This window comes from Mauremys mutica, chromosome 3 (genome assembly GCF_020497125.1).
Source record: "Mauremys mutica isolate MM-2020 ecotype Southern chromosome 3, ASM2049712v1, whole genome shotgun sequence".
NCBI classification, from domain to species: Eukaryota; Metazoa; Chordata; order Testudines; family Geoemydidae; genus Mauremys; species Mauremys mutica.
The window spans coordinates 17,024,075-17,043,593 of NC_059074.1; the positions used below are offsets into that span (position 1 = coordinate 17,024,075).

Below are 19,519 nucleotides of genomic sequence, written 5' to 3' on the forward strand. Positions count from 1 at the left end.
GGACCTGGGGCCAGTCACTCAATCTCTTTGAACTTCAGTTCCCCGTCCATATGATTAGGCCCTGATCTTGCAAATATTTATTCACACTGGCTTCAGTGGACCTGCTCCCATACTAAAAGATACACACATGCATGGATTGTAGGCTCTGTACAGCAGGGAGTCTCACTCTGTGTTGAACAGTAGCTAGTACAATGCGGCCCTGATCTCAGTTGGTGCCTCTATGTGCTACTGTAATATGAATGATAAATGAAAGGTTTGCAATACCTAGCCTTTGCCGCCTTCATTGTTGGCAAGAGAAATTGTGTTTGAAAAGCATTTTTAAACACAAGTCAAACTGGGTTCCTGCTTAAACAGTAGGTAACCCATTTTAAAGAGAACTCAGGAAGGTTAAAAGCAGGAGTATCCTATTTAAAAAGAAAGCCACTCCCCTCAGATAGGACCCTTTGCTACAGGACAGTTTTTAGCGTGGGCAATGGTGTTCTATAAATAAATAGATTATTGTAATGACATAACTTGATATATTATCTTTCACTCTTGAAGGAACCTAAGCCACTTGAGGTGTATGTATTAATTATTATCATAGCTTTTAGGGGCCCTAGTCACAGACCAGGATCCCATTGTCCGAGGTGCTATATGAACACAAAACAAAAAGACAATCCCTTTTCAAAGGGGTTTATAATCTAAGCATACCACAAGAGACAACACGGATATAGACAAATGGGGGAGCATGTGTAAACAATGAGATAATATTGGTCAGCATGATAGGCTGTGGTCTTAGCACACCAGCAGCTTAACTATTGTCAAGTCTTTTGTAGACATAAGAACATAAGAATGGCCATACTGGGTCAGACCAAAGGTCCATCTAGCCCAGCATCCTGTCTTCCGATAGTGGCCAATGCCAGGTGCCCCAGAGGGAATGAACAGAACAGGTAATCACCAAATGATCCATCACCTGTCGCCCATTCCCAGCTTCTGGAGAACTGAAGCTTGGGAAACCATCGCTGCCCATCTTGGCTACATAGCCATTGATGGACCAATCCTCCATGAATTTATCTATTTATTTTTGAACGCTGTTGTAGCATGACTGTGTTGTGTGAAGAAATACTTCCTTTTGTTTGTTTTAACCCTGCTGCTTTTGGTGACCCCTATTTCTTGTGTTATGAGCAGGAGTAAATGGCAAAGTAGAGTTTTGAGGAGAGATGAAAAAGGTGGGCAAGGAGATAGCTTTGTGGATTGTAATAGAACCCTCAGAGGGCCAGATAGTCTAGTGGGTAGCACACTCAGAATCACTTGTCACCAGGAAGATCTTGCAGTCCAGTTCCTCACCCGAGAAGGGATTTAGCTTCTTAGGTTGCAATGGCCTTCCCCACTTCTTTACTAAAAGCAGAGTGAGACTGGAATGTGGTATCTGCCCCTCCTAAAGCAGGGGCAGTTTTTAGGGCATCCCAGGCCCTCCCACTCCACCGGGCTCCAACCCAGGGCCCTAGTAGGGTGAACAGTGTCCAGTCCCTTGGCGTGCTCTCGGCGCTATTCTCCCTGGGTCACTTCCTACTGTCCATCTCCTCAATGGCTCCAAGTCCAATAGAAGGTAACAAAAGAAAAATGAAAGACCACTAAACCTTCAGCCTCCACTAGGCTCAGCAGGCAGTCCTACTCCTCGCAGGATGGCTTCTTTGGCAGCCCTCAGGGTAGGTCTGTCTTCCTCCTCAGTCTCCCCCTTCTGAGCTGAGTTACTCCCTTTTAAACTTGAGTTGGAGTTTGAGCATGCTCAGTTGGTCTGGAGGGGTGAGTCTACCGGGGCCCAGTATTGTCCTTTATCCGCCTTGGGTCCAGTGTGGGCTTTGCACACTCTGTCACATGGATGTTTACCGGGCGTGCCTGCCAAGCACATGGGGCAGCGTGGGAGAAAGCACAAAGGTGTTTGTTTGAAAATTTAACACATGGGTGGTGGAAGCTGGCATCATGGGCTGATCAGAGGTGAGCATCCACAGCTTGAGAGCGAACAAGTAAGTTAGGTTTGGGGGATTGACTGTGCATGGCCTTGAAAGTGAATGCAAGTGGCTTATGCTTGATGTGATAGAGAGCAGGGATCCAGTGGAGAGATTCAAAGAGAGGGGTGAACATGGTCAAAGTCACTATGAATATGATCTTTGCAGTAGCATTCTGAACGGAACTGACAGGCGGAAACTTGCTGAAGTCAAGATGTGAGATGGGGAGAACTTGGATGAGAGTTTTAGCTGAGTGGATGGATAGGAAGGGCCATATATTAGAGATGTTATGCAGAAAGAATGGGCAAGGTTTAGATATAGCCTGGATGCGAGGGCCTAAAGAGAGCTCCAAGCTGAAGATGAAACCAAGGTTATGGGCCTGAGGGACTGGCCGTGTGGTGGTGTCATCCACAGTGATTGAGGTTGGAGGTAGCAGGGAGGGCTTGGAGGAGGAGAGAGATTAGGGGCTCTATTTTCACCATGTTTAGGCTGAGCTGGTAGCTGGACATCCACAAGGCGATGTATCAATGTTACATTACAATGCTGGGACAGTACAATTAGTAGGATGTTAATGGCTATCTCAGGAGACTGTGAAGCAGGAGACTGGGAGCTCAATTCTCCCCCCGCAGAAGATGTGTAACTTCAGTGGGAGTTACCCACATCCTACAGTGAATGAACTGGGGATAGGGGTTCTACTGTTGATTCTGCCACCCAACTTGCGGTGGGACTTTGGCCAAATCCCAAAGTCTCAATGCCTCAGTTTGGCTGCCTGTAACTTAGAGATAGATGTTTATTGATGTACCCAACAAAGTGTTCTGAGAGCCTCCAACGAAAGGCACTTTGGGCTTGATCCCTCTTCTATTTGAAATCAATTAGAGTCTTTCCATTGACTTCAGTGGAGCTGGAACAGGTTCTATAAAAGGGACAAGTATTAGTAATAGGAATTCTTAGATGAGGGAAATTTTCTTGGCAACCACTGTTCCCCTGTTCTCAGGGATGTCTCTGAGGTGGCTAAAGGAAAAAAATTCTTTTCTACAAGGTATTCTGCCATGTGTGTGTGTGTGAGTGAGAGAGTGCGAGCTAAGTCCACTTGCACAATAATGTTATAGGCTTTGAAAGGGTTATATAATTCACCAGGCAGTCCCTATCAGCAGCACTGCTGGGAATGCTGGGCCCAATTGCCCACGCTATTACATAAGTTTAACTCTGTTGACTTCAATGGAGTTACACAGACATAAAATAGGTGTAAATGGAGCAAAGAATCAGACCCAGATGATACAATTCCCATACAGCCAAACAATTGTCAGTTCAGCTATTAGCAAGTGGCTTGATATGTATATTTATTACTACTATGTGATGAATGGAAATCAACTCCTGTTGCAGTGTAGCCAACACCAGTATGACTCAGCTTCCATTCAGATTCACTTTTACCTACAGTTTCCAGTTTTGAACTGCACAAATCTAGAGAAAAAATCAGTTAATGGAGGAAATAAACAAACAAAAATCCCATTCGAACCATCATGTCTTGGAAATGTGCAAGTTTTCCCATCCACTTAAATCTCTAGGCATAAATTAAAGCACACGAGAACTGGTTCCAAAGCCCAGAGACAATGGCAACATTAGTCTATTGGCAAGACAATTAACTTGTATGTAATAGCATCAAGAGTTTTCAACTGAGCAAACCACCAGCACTTGCATGGTTTTCAGTTACCGCCCACCAGGGCAATTTTCAGAAGGGCTTCAAAACAACAGGATGAGCCTCAGTCAATTTAACTGATGTCGGAGGGATTTCTTTCTTTCCATGGGGGAACTGCAAACGCAGTCACAGTGACAATGAGCTGAGGTTTCTAAGGTTTTCCTTTAAGGATGTAACAAATGTAGGAAACTGTGCAGGAGAACTCTCCATAAATCAGAACCTGAAGGGATGCATTGTGTGCTGCAGCAGCTCTGAACCTTTGACAAGATGTTTCTCGGGCAAGTTTTTCGGAATTTTGGTGGGCTCTGACCTGCAGTTTTCACTTCCAAAATAACTTGACTTTTCTAAAGTGGTAATTTCATTTTCATGATAATGCTAAACTCAAGCCACATGTGCTTTAATTTAAAGCAGGGCTCGGGCTGCGGAGCCTGCCAAGAAACAGTAGAGAAACATGCTTATTCTACTAGTTTGCTTGAGGCTCTCTGCATTTTTGAATGCCTCGGCAGAAATATAGTTTTTAAATAAGCCAATCCCAGAGAGAGCGTGGTGGGCTGTGGAGGAGTTATACATTTTTGCATTAAAGTCTTGTTGGCGTTCCATGCATTGACTGGTTAATTAAGAACCGATGAATTGGCACCAGAGGGACACATTATTTGATGACCTCCTTGGCTATCTAATTTGACAGCTAAGGTGCTGTCCAGACCCTTTCTCAGTCCTGAACTGGCACATTCGACTTCACCGCAGCACAGACAATCAGACTGGTTTAGCTATGCTAGACCAGCCCGTGTGATGTGCTGTTTTGGAACTTTGGTTGTGCAGCTCTTTCTGCTAATTACCGCCCCCCCCCCCATGATGGATATGTTTACAGTTTCTTTGTCAACACTTTTAGGATTATTTAAAACTCTCTTGGGAGGCTGTAAAAAGCAATCCTGGTTTTTTATTTAGAGAGAGGGAATGAGAAATACAGAAAAGACAGACAGAAATGAAGAGACAGAAAAGAAGAGCTTTTCTCCCCTCCTTTGGAAAATGTAGGGCTTGGATTCTCAGTCTGTGAACGCTGCTGCTTTGCACCAGCTGAGGATCTGGACCATTATATCAGTTAAAATGTCTTTCCAAACCATTTACAATAACACTTTGTAATTGTGGAGCACTTTTCCAGCCAGAGTTCTCAAAGCAGATTACCAAGGTGGGTAAAGCTCATTAGTCTCACTTTGCAAATGATGCAGCTGAGGCACAGATATGTTAGGATCAGTATTTGCAGACTTGCTTTCCACTGGCTTCAATTGGACGTGTGGGAACTCTGCACCCTTCACAATCAGGTCACTTTTATTTACAGGGCCCAAGTGGGATTTAGATGCCTAACGTTAGGCATCAATGTTTGACATGTTGGGCCTATTTTCACTAGCGGGGAATTTGGACCATTTCCACTGACTTGCATCCATTACATCAGCAGAGAATCTGACCCATTTCCTAAATGATTTACCCAAGGTTACACAGAATGTTAGCAATTAGCGTTAGGAACAGACCCCAGCTTTCCTCACTTCCCGCACCGTGTGCCATCCACTAGACCACAGCTGCCTCTCTGTACCACTGTTGTGGCTAAGCACTGTCCAAAGAGGAAGTCAGTTTCTGACACAGAGGTACAAGCCAAAGCCCATGGAAGTCAATGGATTTTCAAAGTTCTTCCCTTCCTCTTTCTACCTACTGGACAATCTGTTCACTTTAAGTGACCTGATTTCTGACTATGTGTTCTGCTGGACGTGCTTGGCTAGCTCGACTTTTCCCTCCTGCGTGTGAAAAGCGTTAACACTTTAATCGATATTGCCTCCCCCGCTTGCTGCAGCATTGGTTCCAAATGGCCCCCATGCTTAATTACTCAGCCTTCTGCTCAGCATCACGATTCCAAGCCCCCTACAAGGTTCCTCTTATTGGTATCCTGCCATTTCCAGCTAGGAGCTGTTCATTGTGTGCCAGCTTAACAGTGCAGCGAAGAATTTTCTGTTTCCATAGTGTCTGCCTATATCTGAGACTGTAAGTGGGATCAGTGGGCTTTGCTCGCAAGCCTTGAATTCCATTTAATTCAGCAGAAAGGCCCTGACAGACTCCATGTGCCCAAGGTCACCCACGCCCCCTGGAAAACAAAAAAAAAGCCTGTTGCACTCAGGGTATGTTCTTGAAAATCCCTGACATTATATCTCAATTTCTCCAAAGCAGCTTTAGACTTGAAAACAACAGGGGGAAGATTTTAAAAAAGGATCTTTAATTTTTAGGCCACTAGTTGCCTGCAAATCATTCTTCCCAGGCTATGGACAGGGCAGCCTAGAGACCGGCTGTTTCACAGTGACATGTCTTCAGGAAGAAGTATTTAGAAACTGAACCACAAATGTCTCAAGACAGACATGATTCAATGATTTCCCAAACCAGGGATTTTAAATAAACATTGCATTACATCTTTCTGTATTTTTTAATATACCAGAAGTAAAACACATGCAGCAGCTTCTCGGAAGGATGTGCAGGTAGTGAATTATCTATAAGAAATGACACGGGACTGATTGCTCAAAGCTCCCTTCTTTCCCTGAACTATCTGGCTGGCTAGTTCTTATACATATTGCACACATAGGCACGCACACATGCAAACTATGTTAAAAGAACATTATTATGGTTGAAAAGTCAAGCACTCAAAAGTTAGGCAATGCCAGAATTAAGGTTGCCTGTGCAGCCTTCCCCTTTGTACCTATGCATTATGATACAGTCTATTATTTCATAATCACGTGATATTTTTTCCCCACAGGATCCTCATTCATTCTGCTCTGGGGATGAATCAGGATTGTGTAGCCAAGGAGGCTATAAGACCCCCCCTTCCCCCCACCTCATTGGTTGCAGAAGTTGGAATGTGTGTAGTGGATGACGCAGGGCATTGCAAGAAGAGAAAGGATGGTCTCATGGTTAAGGCAGTTCAGTCTGGCCCTGGAGTACTGGATTCCATCTCTGTTTTCGCCACAGAGTTCCTGTGTGATGCTGGGCAGGTAACCAAGATGTTGTCTGTAGGACCCCTGGCTCATTTGTGGCAGAAATTGGACAATGATCATTTAATGGGCAGCTAGTCAGTATTTTGTTTTTTCCTTGTTGTTCAACAAATGCCTTATTAACGGCACAAACCCTGCTCTGAAGACAGAGTTATTAATTTCCTCATGATTCGCATTGCTATAGTATCGGAGTGCTTCACAAATATTACTGACTTTATCTTTTCAAAACCACTGTGAGATGCGGGGGTACTATTATCCCCATTTTATAGTTGGGGAACTGAAACAGAGACATGAAAGTCGAAAGTATCCACTAATTTTGGGTGTCCAATTTGAGATGACTAGGACCTAATTTTTTCAAAGTACTTAGCATCATATAGCACTTTATAAGCTCAGAGCACAGCTCCCATTGCCTTCAGTTGCGTCTGTGTGCACTCAGCACTTCTGCAAATCAGATCCCAGTGTCTCAAATCAGGCACGAAGAAAACAAGGAACACTGCTGAAACATTTGATTTAACTGACTTGAGTAACATCACACAGGAACTCTGTTGCAGAGTCAGGGACAGAATCCACTTCTCTGGGGCAGCATTCAACTGCCTTAACCATGAGACCATCTGTTCTCTTTCTGCAAACTGCAAATTTGCAAAGTCTTATAACTTGGCCAAATCTGGGCAGATTTTCCCCTGGATGGCAAAAGGCACATCCCTGACATGAAGGCCAGCCCCCTCCACATTGCAAGTCTCTGCTCCATACCTTGGGAGCATTAGAGCAGTTCAACAATCACCTGATTGTTTAACGTGGGCAAAACAATGTCTTTTTCCCTAGCCTAGTTCTTGGAAAGGGCTAAATCATTTTGACTGAAATTAAAAACAAACAAACAACAACAAAAACAGCCTGAGGCAGACACCCAGCATGGAAAACTTCAACCCATATGGTTAAAGTTTGGCAAAGTTACAAACTACTGAAAACGGCCTTATAATGAGATATGGCAGGGAACCTCAATAATAGTGGTGCTACCAGGCCAGCCTATAACAGAAGAGAAATTCTCATCTGTTTTCTCCTTCCATCTGATACCAGTAGATGATCTTGGAAATAACATGACATGAAAAGTCTCATTAGGGCCATGCTTTGATAATGTTCCCTTTCTTTACTACACGTTCGTTTACCAGCTGTCCCAGTGACTGACTGGATACTCTTTATCGCTCTGCAGATCATCCTTTTAGTTATAGGCCAATCTCCCTCTTGAGCACCACCTACAAGGTGACAGAGCACATGATTCTGAACAGAATTGGGTCCTCTGTGGACACCAGCCTACCCAAGGAGCAAGCTGGTTTTTGACTGAACAGAAGTTGCTCCAACCAGATCCTGGCCCTCAACTACAAACACTAGAGCTGGATTCCAATGAAAACTCAAGACTGGTACTGCTTTCACTGATCTGTCAGCAGCATATGACACAGTCTGGTAGGATCCCTGTGTGTGGATTCTCAGGCTGTTGAACACCACGCTTAGCGGCTGAAGGCTGCGTGTGTACCTCGGAGGTCAAACAAGCAAGCTGCGCACTTTGAATAATGAGTTACCACAAGGCTCTGTGCTTGCTCCGACACTCTTCAATGTATACATGCATGATACGCCTCAATCGACAGCGCAGAAGTTTGCATATGCTGATGATTTGGCACTTTCAACTCAGGCCTGTAGCTTTAAAGAACTTGAAGTAACCCTTACCTCTGACCTTAAGATCATGGAGAAGTACTTTCAAAAGTGGCAGCTAAGACCAAATTTGGTAGCCTCTACTTTCCACCTTGAAAATAGAATCGCACAAAACACTAACTGTCAAGTTTTATGGTGAAACTGTACATTATAACTAAGACTAAGATTTTGTCATGGTGATTTTTAATAAAAGTCACGGACTGGTCACCGCAATAAACAAAAATTCATCGAAGCCATGACCTGTCTGACGTTTGCTGCTGCAGCTCCATGGCTGGTGGCTGGGAGCTGTGGGGGTCCCCCTCTACCCATGGCAGCTGGAAGCTGCAGATGTCCCCCCTCCATGCACAGCGGCTGGGAGCTGCAGGGTGATCATATTTCACAAAGAGAAAATGGGACACTCCCAGCCGCTTGCCCGAGGCATCACCCCCTGTCCTGGCACGAGGCTGTCACCCATCACTGCACCCCTGAGGAGGGCCCCCTCAGGAGTCTGTCACCTGTCCCTGGAACCTTGCAGGGGGGCCCTGTCACTGGTGTTGCCTGGCACTGGAACCCTGCCAGGGGCCTGCTGGCTGCCAGCTCCAGAGTCCCGCAGCCCCTGGGGTCAATGTCACAGAGGTCTCTGGAAGTCACGGATTCCATGACTTCCATGACCTCTGTGACATAAATGTAGCCTTAATTATAACCCAAAGCCAACATATCTCGGTGTCATTCTTGACTGCACACTGACCTTTCATGACCACCTCAAAAAAAGTAGCCTTTAAAGTGAGGACTCGCATCAACATTATTCAAAAATCAGTGAGAACAAGCTGGGGATCAGCTGACGTACTCAGTTGCAGAGTACTGTGCACTGGTGTGAACAAGAAGTTGCCATGCTCAACTTGTGAATAGGCAGCTGAAACAGACTATGAGAATCATCATGGGAACTTTAAAATCAACTCTTCTATCGTGGCTCTCTGTATGAGCAAACATCAAACCTCCAGCTATCCACTGAGATAGCCACAGCAAGAGAACTTAAGTGTGCCAAAGACTTCCATCTGGCAGGTTATGGATAATGTATCCCAACAATGTTTGGAATCAAGAAAACCACTATGGACCACATGTGACCACCTCATGTCGCTGGATCCAGCCATGGAATGGCAGTGTCTGGACTTCATTTGCCATTCCAAACAAGCACATTATTACTCACCCAATAAGCTGCTCTTGACCTGCCATGCAGACTTTGGACCACACTGAACTGCATCCGAACAAACCATGGAAGATATGGCTACTTGATGCACAGTGGAAAATCAAGACTCCCTTACGTGCGACTGGGTGGGAAAACATCCACAGCATCGAACACATCATCATGCAGTGCCCCAACTATGGATACAAAGATGATTTGGATGATATCAACAACGTCACAGAGAAGCCCTTGAAATGGCTTATGGGCTTACAACTGCACACAAGAGCTTATGCTCAAATAAATTTGTTAGTCTCTAAGGTGCCACAAGTACTCCAGTTCTTTTTGCAGATACAGACTAACACGGCTGCTACTCTGAAACCTGTAGAATGTTGCTTTTCAAATGCCGCACACACACACACACACACACGATGTCTCTGACTGCTAAGACTGAACTGTAACATGGCGGGATGGTCAAGTGCTTACTACAGGGGATAGGGAATTAGTACTGCTGGGTTCTATTCCCAGCTCTGCCACTGACTTGTTGGGTGACCGTGGGCAAGTCATTTAGCCAACAATTTCAAATCGGAGTCCCTAAAAGTTAGGGATTTACCACCATATTAAGGCATCTAGATAAGCGGCTTGATTCCCAGAGGTGCTGAGAATCCACAGCTCTCACTTATTAGGGGGCTGAACTGGAGATTTCTAAGATTCAAAGATGTTTACCTTAATCTAGAAATGTATACAAAAGTATGTTTTTGTATAAGCTTAAATTGTGCAGAAGCTGATGAGGTCATCAGAAGGCTGCTGGTATACTGCTGCATACCAGCTGAGTCTGAGCCCTTAGGTTGGCCAGTGAACTGCACAGATACTTCGATGGCAATTCAGGCTTTGGTCACCTCTCAGTTTGAATTGTATAAGGCCCAGCTGCATGAAAGATTGCCTCTCTCCATACACCTCACCATTGTAGCAGAGACCATCTGGGTTGCTTTTACAGACAGTTCTGGGAGTTTCATTGTCCGGGGCTTTCCAGACCTCTGCAACTCACTCTCTCTGGCAGCCTGACCTAAATTCTCAAAAGGGATTAGTGATTTTGCCTGCCTTGATTTTTGGGTGCCCAGCAGAGGAATATTAAAGACACCTGAAAGTCAGAAAGTGCTGAGCACCCACTCTCAAAATCAGCTCCCCCAGAAGGCAATATAAAAAATGGAAGCACCCCAAATAGCCAATCACTTTTGAAATCCTTGTCACTGTGTTTAACCAGCTTTAGGTCCTGTTCATGCGAGATTCTGAGGTGAGTACCTTCCTCTCCCATGGAGTGATCTGCACCTGGCAGGAACAGACTCCTATAGCACAATGCAGGGCATATTTACTTACTGAGGCTTTTAATTAAAGATCACACCACACCTTCCAGTTCATTCATTTTAAAGCTCATTATCTGTGATTAAGAGACTATTCTGGAGCCTGCTCCCATATTTCTCAGTGGGAGGAGACATGGGCCTTAGATGACTGTTCTGCTGTTTGTTACGTTGCCCAGATTAGACGGCAATAAGCAAAGTTAATTCATTAAGCAAAATATGGATTAAAAGATTTCTGATCATTTAGTCTGACATCCTACATAACACAGGCCCATAGAATTCTGCCCAAATGATGAAATACGTACCTTTCCTCTAGCTCTATCTAAAATATCTTCTCACACCCTGTGGAAGAAGCTAGGTAGACCAACTATTGGATTAGTCAAATACACTTGATTTCTGCCCATAGGAACTGAAAAAAACTTGGTGCCTATGCTCAAATTAGAGAAAGCATGAGTTATGAGAGCCAAGAAATATGGTTTTTACATGGAGAACTATGGAAAGCTGACAATGAAAGGGCTGAGAAAAGCTATTCCACTGTATTCAGATAATTACTTTCTACTTCCTGCTCCTTGTTTCAAACACAAGATCCGTGACGACCTGGAAGGATTGGAGCCCCAGAGAAGGAAGCAGTGATTTTAGTGAATGTAACACTTCCAGGTCACACAAGATGATCTAGTGGTTCCTTCTGGCCTTAAACCCCATGAATCACCGTCCCCTCTCATCTGTGATCAGCCTTACCAGGCATCTCAGGCCACTTGAGGGATAGGCTCATTTAAAGTGAACTAAACACAATTAAAAGTAAACTTGTGCTAACTATTCACAATTTAGGCCATTTAGACATCCAAGAATCAGCTTCTTGGGCATCTAAATTGCATCTGCCACTATGTCAAAATATAGCCCTATATGTCTAACAAATCTCCCCCTCTGAAACGCAGGTTTAGCTCTGTGAACGTTAAATAATCTCTCTATGGCTCGGCTCTACCTTGTGGGAAAACTCCTGTAGCTTTACTGTAAACATAATTATGTTGTGTGGAGCTTTCATTAATCGAACACAAAACCACAGGCTCACATGCATCAGGGTGTTTTTTCCCCCTTTCTGGACTCTGCCCTTACTTGCAGTTGCCGCATGGCACTTATTTGTATAGCATGAGCTTTTTGCAAATGTACCATCAAAAACTAAATCTCCCCTGTTCTTTACATTACGATAACTAAACAGAAGGTGTGTGATAATAGGGCGTTCCAGGCAGGCCCTTTCCTTGAGCCATTACTTTTCAGACGGGTGTACTTAAGCTGCTTGGCTCAGTGAGTATCCTGTGCAACTATTACTGGGCTTTTATGTTAGCAGAAGTAGCAAACTATAGCACCAGGGTTAAAAATGCAGAGACTGTGAAGTAAGTTCAGAGATGACTGGACAATCAAGGTAGTTTCCTTTGTCCCACGGTCATGGGTTATTCCTCCATGACTGGGTAAAAAATATCTGAGGTCTTCTATTCCATTGTAGTGTGTGCTCCTGAGGCAGAAAGAGGTATGGCCTAATGACTTGAGTATAGGCCTAGCAATCACAGATTTAATTCTTGTAACCTCAGGTACATTTACATGCTCTGCCTCAATTTCCATATCTGGAAAAGGGTGAGAATGACACTTACCTACTCACGTCACAGGGCTATGGGGGAAATTAATTAGAAGTAATGTTTGTATAGTGCTTTGAATATGAACAATGCTAATTATTATCAATCAGACTTGGAAATTTGCAGCAGGGCCTCCTGTTTGCCTGAATGGTTGCAATTAAACATGGACAAAACGGAGGATGGTTTTTAGTTTTCAAGAATTTTGGCAATTCAGGTTGGGTTTTTTTTGTGAAACCAGATCTATGTTCTCTTTGACCAGAACCCTAACGTCAAGTAAATTTCTGATAAATGATTCCAATTATATTGCATGGCATTGTTTAGTGGTTAGAGCACAGAGACAGGCATGGAAAGGAAAGTTAAGGGTACACACTCAGCTCTGCCGCTGACTTGTGTGACTTTGACCAAGTCATTTCACCATTAAGTTCCTTCATTTCCCGGTATGCCTCAATTTCTAGTGCAGGCCTATTTTAGGTTCTTGGATTGTTTTTACTGGTACCCTTCGCTCATGCGTTTCCTCCTTGCATATGTTCCCAACATTTCACCCCAGCTGTGACTATTGTCCAGTCCTCCCAACCTGTAGATTATGAACTGCAACCCCATATCATACCACCACTTAAAAAAATAGAAATCCTCTCACCTCATTCAGATTTTTTCCATCATTCTCTTACTTTCTGAGCCGATTTCAGCCCAGCTGCAACACTGGTGTCAGTTATTATTATTTGTCTTACCTACAGAGCCCAACTGAGATCAAGGTCCCAGTGGGCTAGGTGCTGTACAAACACATAGGAAGAGACCGTGTCTGCCCAGAAAAACTTACAGTGTAACTAGACAAGGCAAACATAAGGTGGGGAGGGGAAACAGGCACGCAGAGGTATAGTATCTTGCCCAAGTTTACAAAGCAGGAAAGTAATAGAAAGGAATAAAACTAAGTCTCCTGAGACCTAGTTGACTGCCCTGCCCCCTGGATCATGCTGTCTGTCTGCCACTAGATCACACTGCCAGAGCGGCTTTTGTGCTCAATGTTTTGACTGATCTGAGCTAGTCCATCCCTTTTATTGTAACCCTGAGAGGAGATATATCCCAGTGTGGGATTCTCTGTGGAGAATTGAGTCATTCTATTCCTTGCTCTGTAAGTTCTCATACCACGCTCATCCCGGGAGTATCCGAGCACCTTCCAGGAGTTCACTAAGCAATGTGTCTGACGAAGTGGGTATTCAGCCACAAAAGCGTATGCTCCAATACGTCTGTTAGTCTATAAGGTGCCACAGGACTCTTTGTCGCTTTTTACAGATCCAGACTAACACGGCTACCCCTCTGATACTTAAGCAATGTGACTACACGTATATTCACAGATTCTAAGGGCTGAAGTGACCATTGTAATCATCTAGTCTGACTGCCTGCATATAGCACAGGCCACAGAACTGCCCCCAAAATAATTCCTGGAGCATATCTGTGAGGCAAACCCACAGCCAGACCAGGGCTGCTCACTCAGGTACTATGACTCACCCCTACAACAGAGCCTGCAGTGATTCAGCCCTCAGGCATGCTGCAGCAGCCTATCCCTGAGCAGAGCCCAGGTCAGATGCCCCCCAGGCTCAGGTACTTCACCAGCCCTGCCAGAGCTGCAAGTTAGTCTGTGCAATAGCACTACCCAACCAGGAACCCTCCTGCTTCCTTGCAGTGCAACAGATTCTCTAGGCTCCCAGCCTGCCGGGGAGGCTCTAGGCATTTTGCCGCCCCAAGCACGGCAGGCAGGCTGCCTTCGGCGGCTTGCCTGCGGGAGGTCCCCGGTCCCGCGGATTCAATGGCAGCCGGCAGGAGGTCCGCCGAAGCCGCGGGACCAGCGGACCCTCCGCAAGCAAGCCACAGAAGGCAGCCTGCCTGCCGCCCTCGTGGCGCTGGAAGAGCGCCCCCTGTGGCTTGCCGCTCCAAGCACGTGCTTGGCGTGCTGGGGCCTGGAGCCGCCCCTGCCAGCCTGCTCTTGATCTGGTTCCTGTTTTGGTCCAAGTACTGTCTCAGCCTTGTCTAGGCCCTACTCCAACCTTGCTCTAGCCGTGTTACTGACCCACTCCAGCCCTGCACCCACTGCCTGACTCCCAGGGCCTCAGACTGGCACCCAACGAGCTTTGACCTTTGGCCTTCATCTGGACTCTGGCTATGATACTGACTTGGTTAGCCTATGGACTTTGACCTTGGTTCTGACTCATGGCCTGTCCCAGGACCCCGGTTTCAGCACTGCCCTCAGAGAAAGTTCTATCTCCTGCATAGACGAGCTTTACTCTTAACTCTGTGGGTAGGTTCTGTACTGTAGATCATAGAATATCAGGGTTGGAAGGGACCTCAGGAGGTCATCTAGTCCAACCCCCTGCTCAAAGCAGGACCAATCACCAACTAAATCATCCCAGCCAGGGCTTTGTCAAGCCTGCCCTTAAAAACCTCTAAGGAAGGAAATTCCACCACCTCCCTAGGTAACCCATTCCAGTGTTAGGTTACAGCATGCCTATACTTAGGCCATTTCTCATTATTAATAAAACCACCATGTTTCTTGATGCCATCTTTAGCAGTATTGCCTCTCGGAAGTGACATAGAACTTTCATACACCACAAAAAACCATGGTTGGCAAGTAATTAGTTAGGCACGTGCAGGTAGATCTGGATAGCAAATAATTATCTGCATATCGCTAATCCTCTATCACAACTAAAACATCTAGTAAACTTAAAGGAATACTGTCAAGACGTTTAGGGTCTACTTGTTCAAAAAAAAATTACAGGACTTAATGGGGAAAATTCTGAATAACTTTCTTAGGGACAGAGTCTGCAGAGTCAAAGTGTGTAGTTTCTTACTTGGTGAGTAATGGGACTGCACATGGAATATGAGACTATGCAACGCAAGGAAGGGCAACAAAATCTGGTACTTTTTTTTGTTGTTGCTTGCACTGTTTTCAATAAGTGTTTTGCCTGAGTAGTAAGCACTCTTGGATTTGGCTCAGTCTGAATGGACATGTTCCCATGAATTAAAAACCCCAGTTAAACGATAAGGAGAAGAATGATCCAGTGGTGAGGACCCCAGCTTGGGAGACTGAGGTTCAGTTCCCTGCTCCACCATACACTTCCTGTGTGAATTTGAGCAGGTTGTTTAGTTTCTAGAGAGCTATGCCTCAATTTCCCATCTGCAAAGATACAGCTAGCTGCACAACACCCCTGCGAAGTACTAAAAAAATATGTGCACAGATTCTTAGGGCATGTCTACGCTGCATCTGGGTGGGAACTTCCTCACACAGGTCCACAGACACACTAGTGCTCTAAAAATTGCTGTGCCGATATTGCAGCTCAAGGTCTCAGGCCCAGCTCTCCAGACTTCAAAGCCTGAGCTCCAGCCCAAGCTGCAATGTCTACACAGCTACTTATAGAGCATTAGCGAGAGTCTGTGAATCCGGACAGGCAGGTTCAGTCCCAGATGCAGTGTAGATATGTCATTAGGTGCTCAAATATTATAACAGGCTCCATGTAAGATAAGAGTTGTGGTCTGTGTGCATCTTTAACTGAATACATGGTCCTTACACATATTATCCTGAGCATTTCAATGATCCGTTTCATATCAATAAAATGTGCAAATGGCTGTGTGTAGTGGTAGTATGAAGCAGGACATGACAGCAGTGGTGGTTTTGCTGAGTGTATATGCCTCAACTTTGTCATGGTATCAAGCCACATTCCTTGCATGAACCAGAATTTGGTCCCTTGCAAGTGATCTGGAGTTAGCAATATAACTGAAATACTTATTTTCATGAGGACTGATTGAATTTTTGAGTAACTGGTTCCTGTACAAACAAAAAGGGATGTCATAGAAAATCCTACCCTGAACATTTATGAAGACTGACTCCAGGAAACGGAATGAATGCCAAGCACATTTTTTCTGCAGACCTTTTTGACTGGTTTCTTTTTAGTTTGGAGGAAGGGCTGGTGGGTTGTTCATGGAATATGTTTCGAAACTAATTAGCTTTGACTGCTCATTATGCATCACAAAAGGAAAATGTCTAATTTCGTCTTTATTATTCAGATTGCATATTTTCTTTATCAGATGGTTGAGAACAGTTTAACTAGAAAGATTATGACAAATCGTCTCAGGAATAACAAAGAAAATCAATTTTTTCCATATTTTTAAAATTGCGTTCTGCCCCACATAATTGGGTCAAGCGCACTCATCTTTGAAATGAGCACAGAACCATGATTCCCTGGCTCCCAGTCCTGTGTTCTAACCGCAGAAACAATCTTCCTCTCACATATCTAATATATTCCATGTTAATTTCAATGGAACGCCTTGAGCTACAGGACATTCATTTAAATTCATATCGCTCAATCTTAATTTATATTGATCTTTATTTAGTTTCAATTCTTCTTCCATGCCTCTTCTTAATCATATTCTCTAAAGACTAAATAATCCCAATTTTGGTCAACCCCTTTTACATGTGAGCCATTCTGTTGCATTTATCATTTTTATTATCCTAGGCTGTGCTCTCTCCAGTGTAAATAGATCTTTCTTCTAAGTAGCTATTTATGAGTCAATTTCAGCTTTATATATTAGTCAATAAATATCCTCAAATGACCCCTCACATTCTTATCCCAGATAACTTAACTGCAAATCCTATTCCAAGTCATACACGTCATGTTTCTAATCTCAGTACAATATTTGCCATAATACTACGTTGCATATTCCTGTTATCCAATTTAATGGCCTGATCTGACATCCACTGAAACTAGTGAGAGTGATTCCATTGACTTCTATGGGCTTGTGTGGAGCTCTGTCCATACCAGGAGAGATGGCTAACTGCTGCTAGGAAGCCAGAAGCTGCTGCTGAGAGCCTGCTGGGGCTTTCATTGAGCAAGGAGCCACAGTGATGGTTGGTGGCTTCACTGGAGTCAGGGCAGAGATTGTTGCCATGCCTAGAGCTGACTGAGGTGAAGGTAGTGTGAGTAACCACCACCCTTGTTTGGGAAAGTACTTGAAAGGGAAGGGGGACAGCAAAGAGACTCTAAGGGATCAGTGGGCAGCGGGGATCAATTTATCTCGGCTAGTCTAGACGCGATAAATCGACCCCCCCGAGCACTCTCCCGTCAACTCCTGTACTCCAGCTCGGTGAGAGGTGCAGGCGGAGTCGATCGGGGAGCGGCAGCAGTTGACTCACCGCAGTGAAGACACCACAGTAAGTCGATCTAAGTATGTTGACTTCAGCTATGTTATTCACGTAGCTGAAGTTGCATAACTTAGATCAATGCCCCCGCCCTCCCCCCAGTGTAGACCAGGCCTGAGGGGTTGTTTGAGTCTCAGAAGTGGCGAGTGGTCTTCTGAACAAACCTGAACTCAGGCTTGCTGACATTTGGTCTTGAGAAGGGGTGTGTAGCTTGTTGCCTTGGCTGGACTGATACACTGGACCAACAGAGTGCTGTCGCCATTTTCAAGATTTCCAAGCGTGCCCACGCGAGCAAGTGTTTAGAACTTTGAAATCCAGAGAAGTGTACACCTCGGGGTGGGGTAAATGGTGACAGTGTAAAAGCAAGTTAGATAAGTTTCATTTACTGTTGTAAACTGTATTTGTTAATTGATATCTTGAACTGCCCTCCTGCTCATTCAAATTAGTGGTGACAATTAATTTCAGTCTGTGATATCATGTTTCCTTAAGCTGTTAAGTAAAGGGGTGTTAATTCTAATCGAGGTGCATATTGGGTGTGTATTGTTTATATTTTTAGTTAAATCCATTGCGTAGATTAGCTCAGGTTTATTCCTGGAGGCTCTCAAGTGAGTGTGGACAGGGCCCAGCCAGGTGGAGGCACTACCAATTTTAATTTCCTCTACAAATAACAGGACTGCAGCAGAGGGGTGGACAGAGGATTCCCATCTATCCAACATCACCCCTGGGATACTCAGGATCTCCTTTAATGTCAACATCAGGCACCTGGGCTCACAGGTAAGTGTTGCCTGCTCCCAAGTAACCCAGAGAGGAAAGGGGGAGGTTACTTAAGGGTCTACTCATCCTGAGTAGAAGTAGCAACATCTAGCCCTCTCTATACACAGCATCTAGTCTTGCGCAAGAAACCACAGCAAGATTATCTGGCTTGTTATGAATATTTTTAGTCCTCTAATTCTTCTTAAATGACCACTGTCCCATTGGTACTGGATAGTCTAGTCTGCACACACCCAGCTTCTTGACACTATGCAAAATCAGTCCAGCTGAGAGTCTTTTCTTTCCCTTCCCACTGGATATTGTGGGCCAAATTCTAATCTTAGTTTGAGTGGCATAAACCAGGAGTGCCCCCTTTTAAATTAATGAATTGCAACAAGTGCAACTGAGATCAGAATATGGCTCCCAATGACTTGGTTCAGAAGCTTTCGATTCCTATTTAAATAGTGAATGTATCAGTTAATAAATAAAAAAAAATAATCTATTTTACACCATTGTTTCAAATATCTAGTGTTTTGTGCAGATCAGATGCACTGATGAACTGCATTAGGTTACCAGCTCTCTTTTCTCTCTAGTTTTCCATCTTAACTTGGCATCTGTATCTGAAGCACATTTCTAAATTAGACTACAGCTAGGTTAATTAGGTCTGTGTTAAATGTTTCCTGAGCAAGTTCCTGCAAAAGACACTCAGATGCCTGACGCATGCAACGCCACATGCTCTGTAGTATAATTATTATTATTATTTTTATTACAGGAGTACTAAGAGTGTCAGCTGAGATCAGGGCTCCATTGTTCTAGCCATTGTACAAACACACAGTGAAAGAGAGTCCCTGGCCCTAATTTCTTGTATTTCAAATACACAAGATAGACAAAGGCTGGGAGAAACGATTACTATTGGCGCTTGCCAACTGTTTTAAAATGAAAGCATTTTAGATCTAGAAATGACCTTTTTTCCACAAATGAAAAATGTCACAACATTTTTGCAGCCACTCCTGAATGAGGTT

At 44.4% G+C, this 19,519-nt stretch overlaps 1 protein-coding gene across 1 annotated transcript in view; it reads left to right on the forward strand.

Moving 5' to 3' along the window:
• The window catches only part of RUNX2 (RUNX family transcription factor 2), a 486,380-nt gene that overhangs the window by 439,842 nt on the left and 27,019 nt on the right, over window positions 1-19,519 (forward strand). The window contains exon 7 of the mRNA XM_045009229.1: window positions 18,419-18,521. Within this exon, the coding sequence (XP_044865164.1) occupies window positions 18,419-18,521 (103 nt within the window). The remainder of the gene's footprint in view (window positions 1-18,418; window positions 18,522-19,519) is intronic.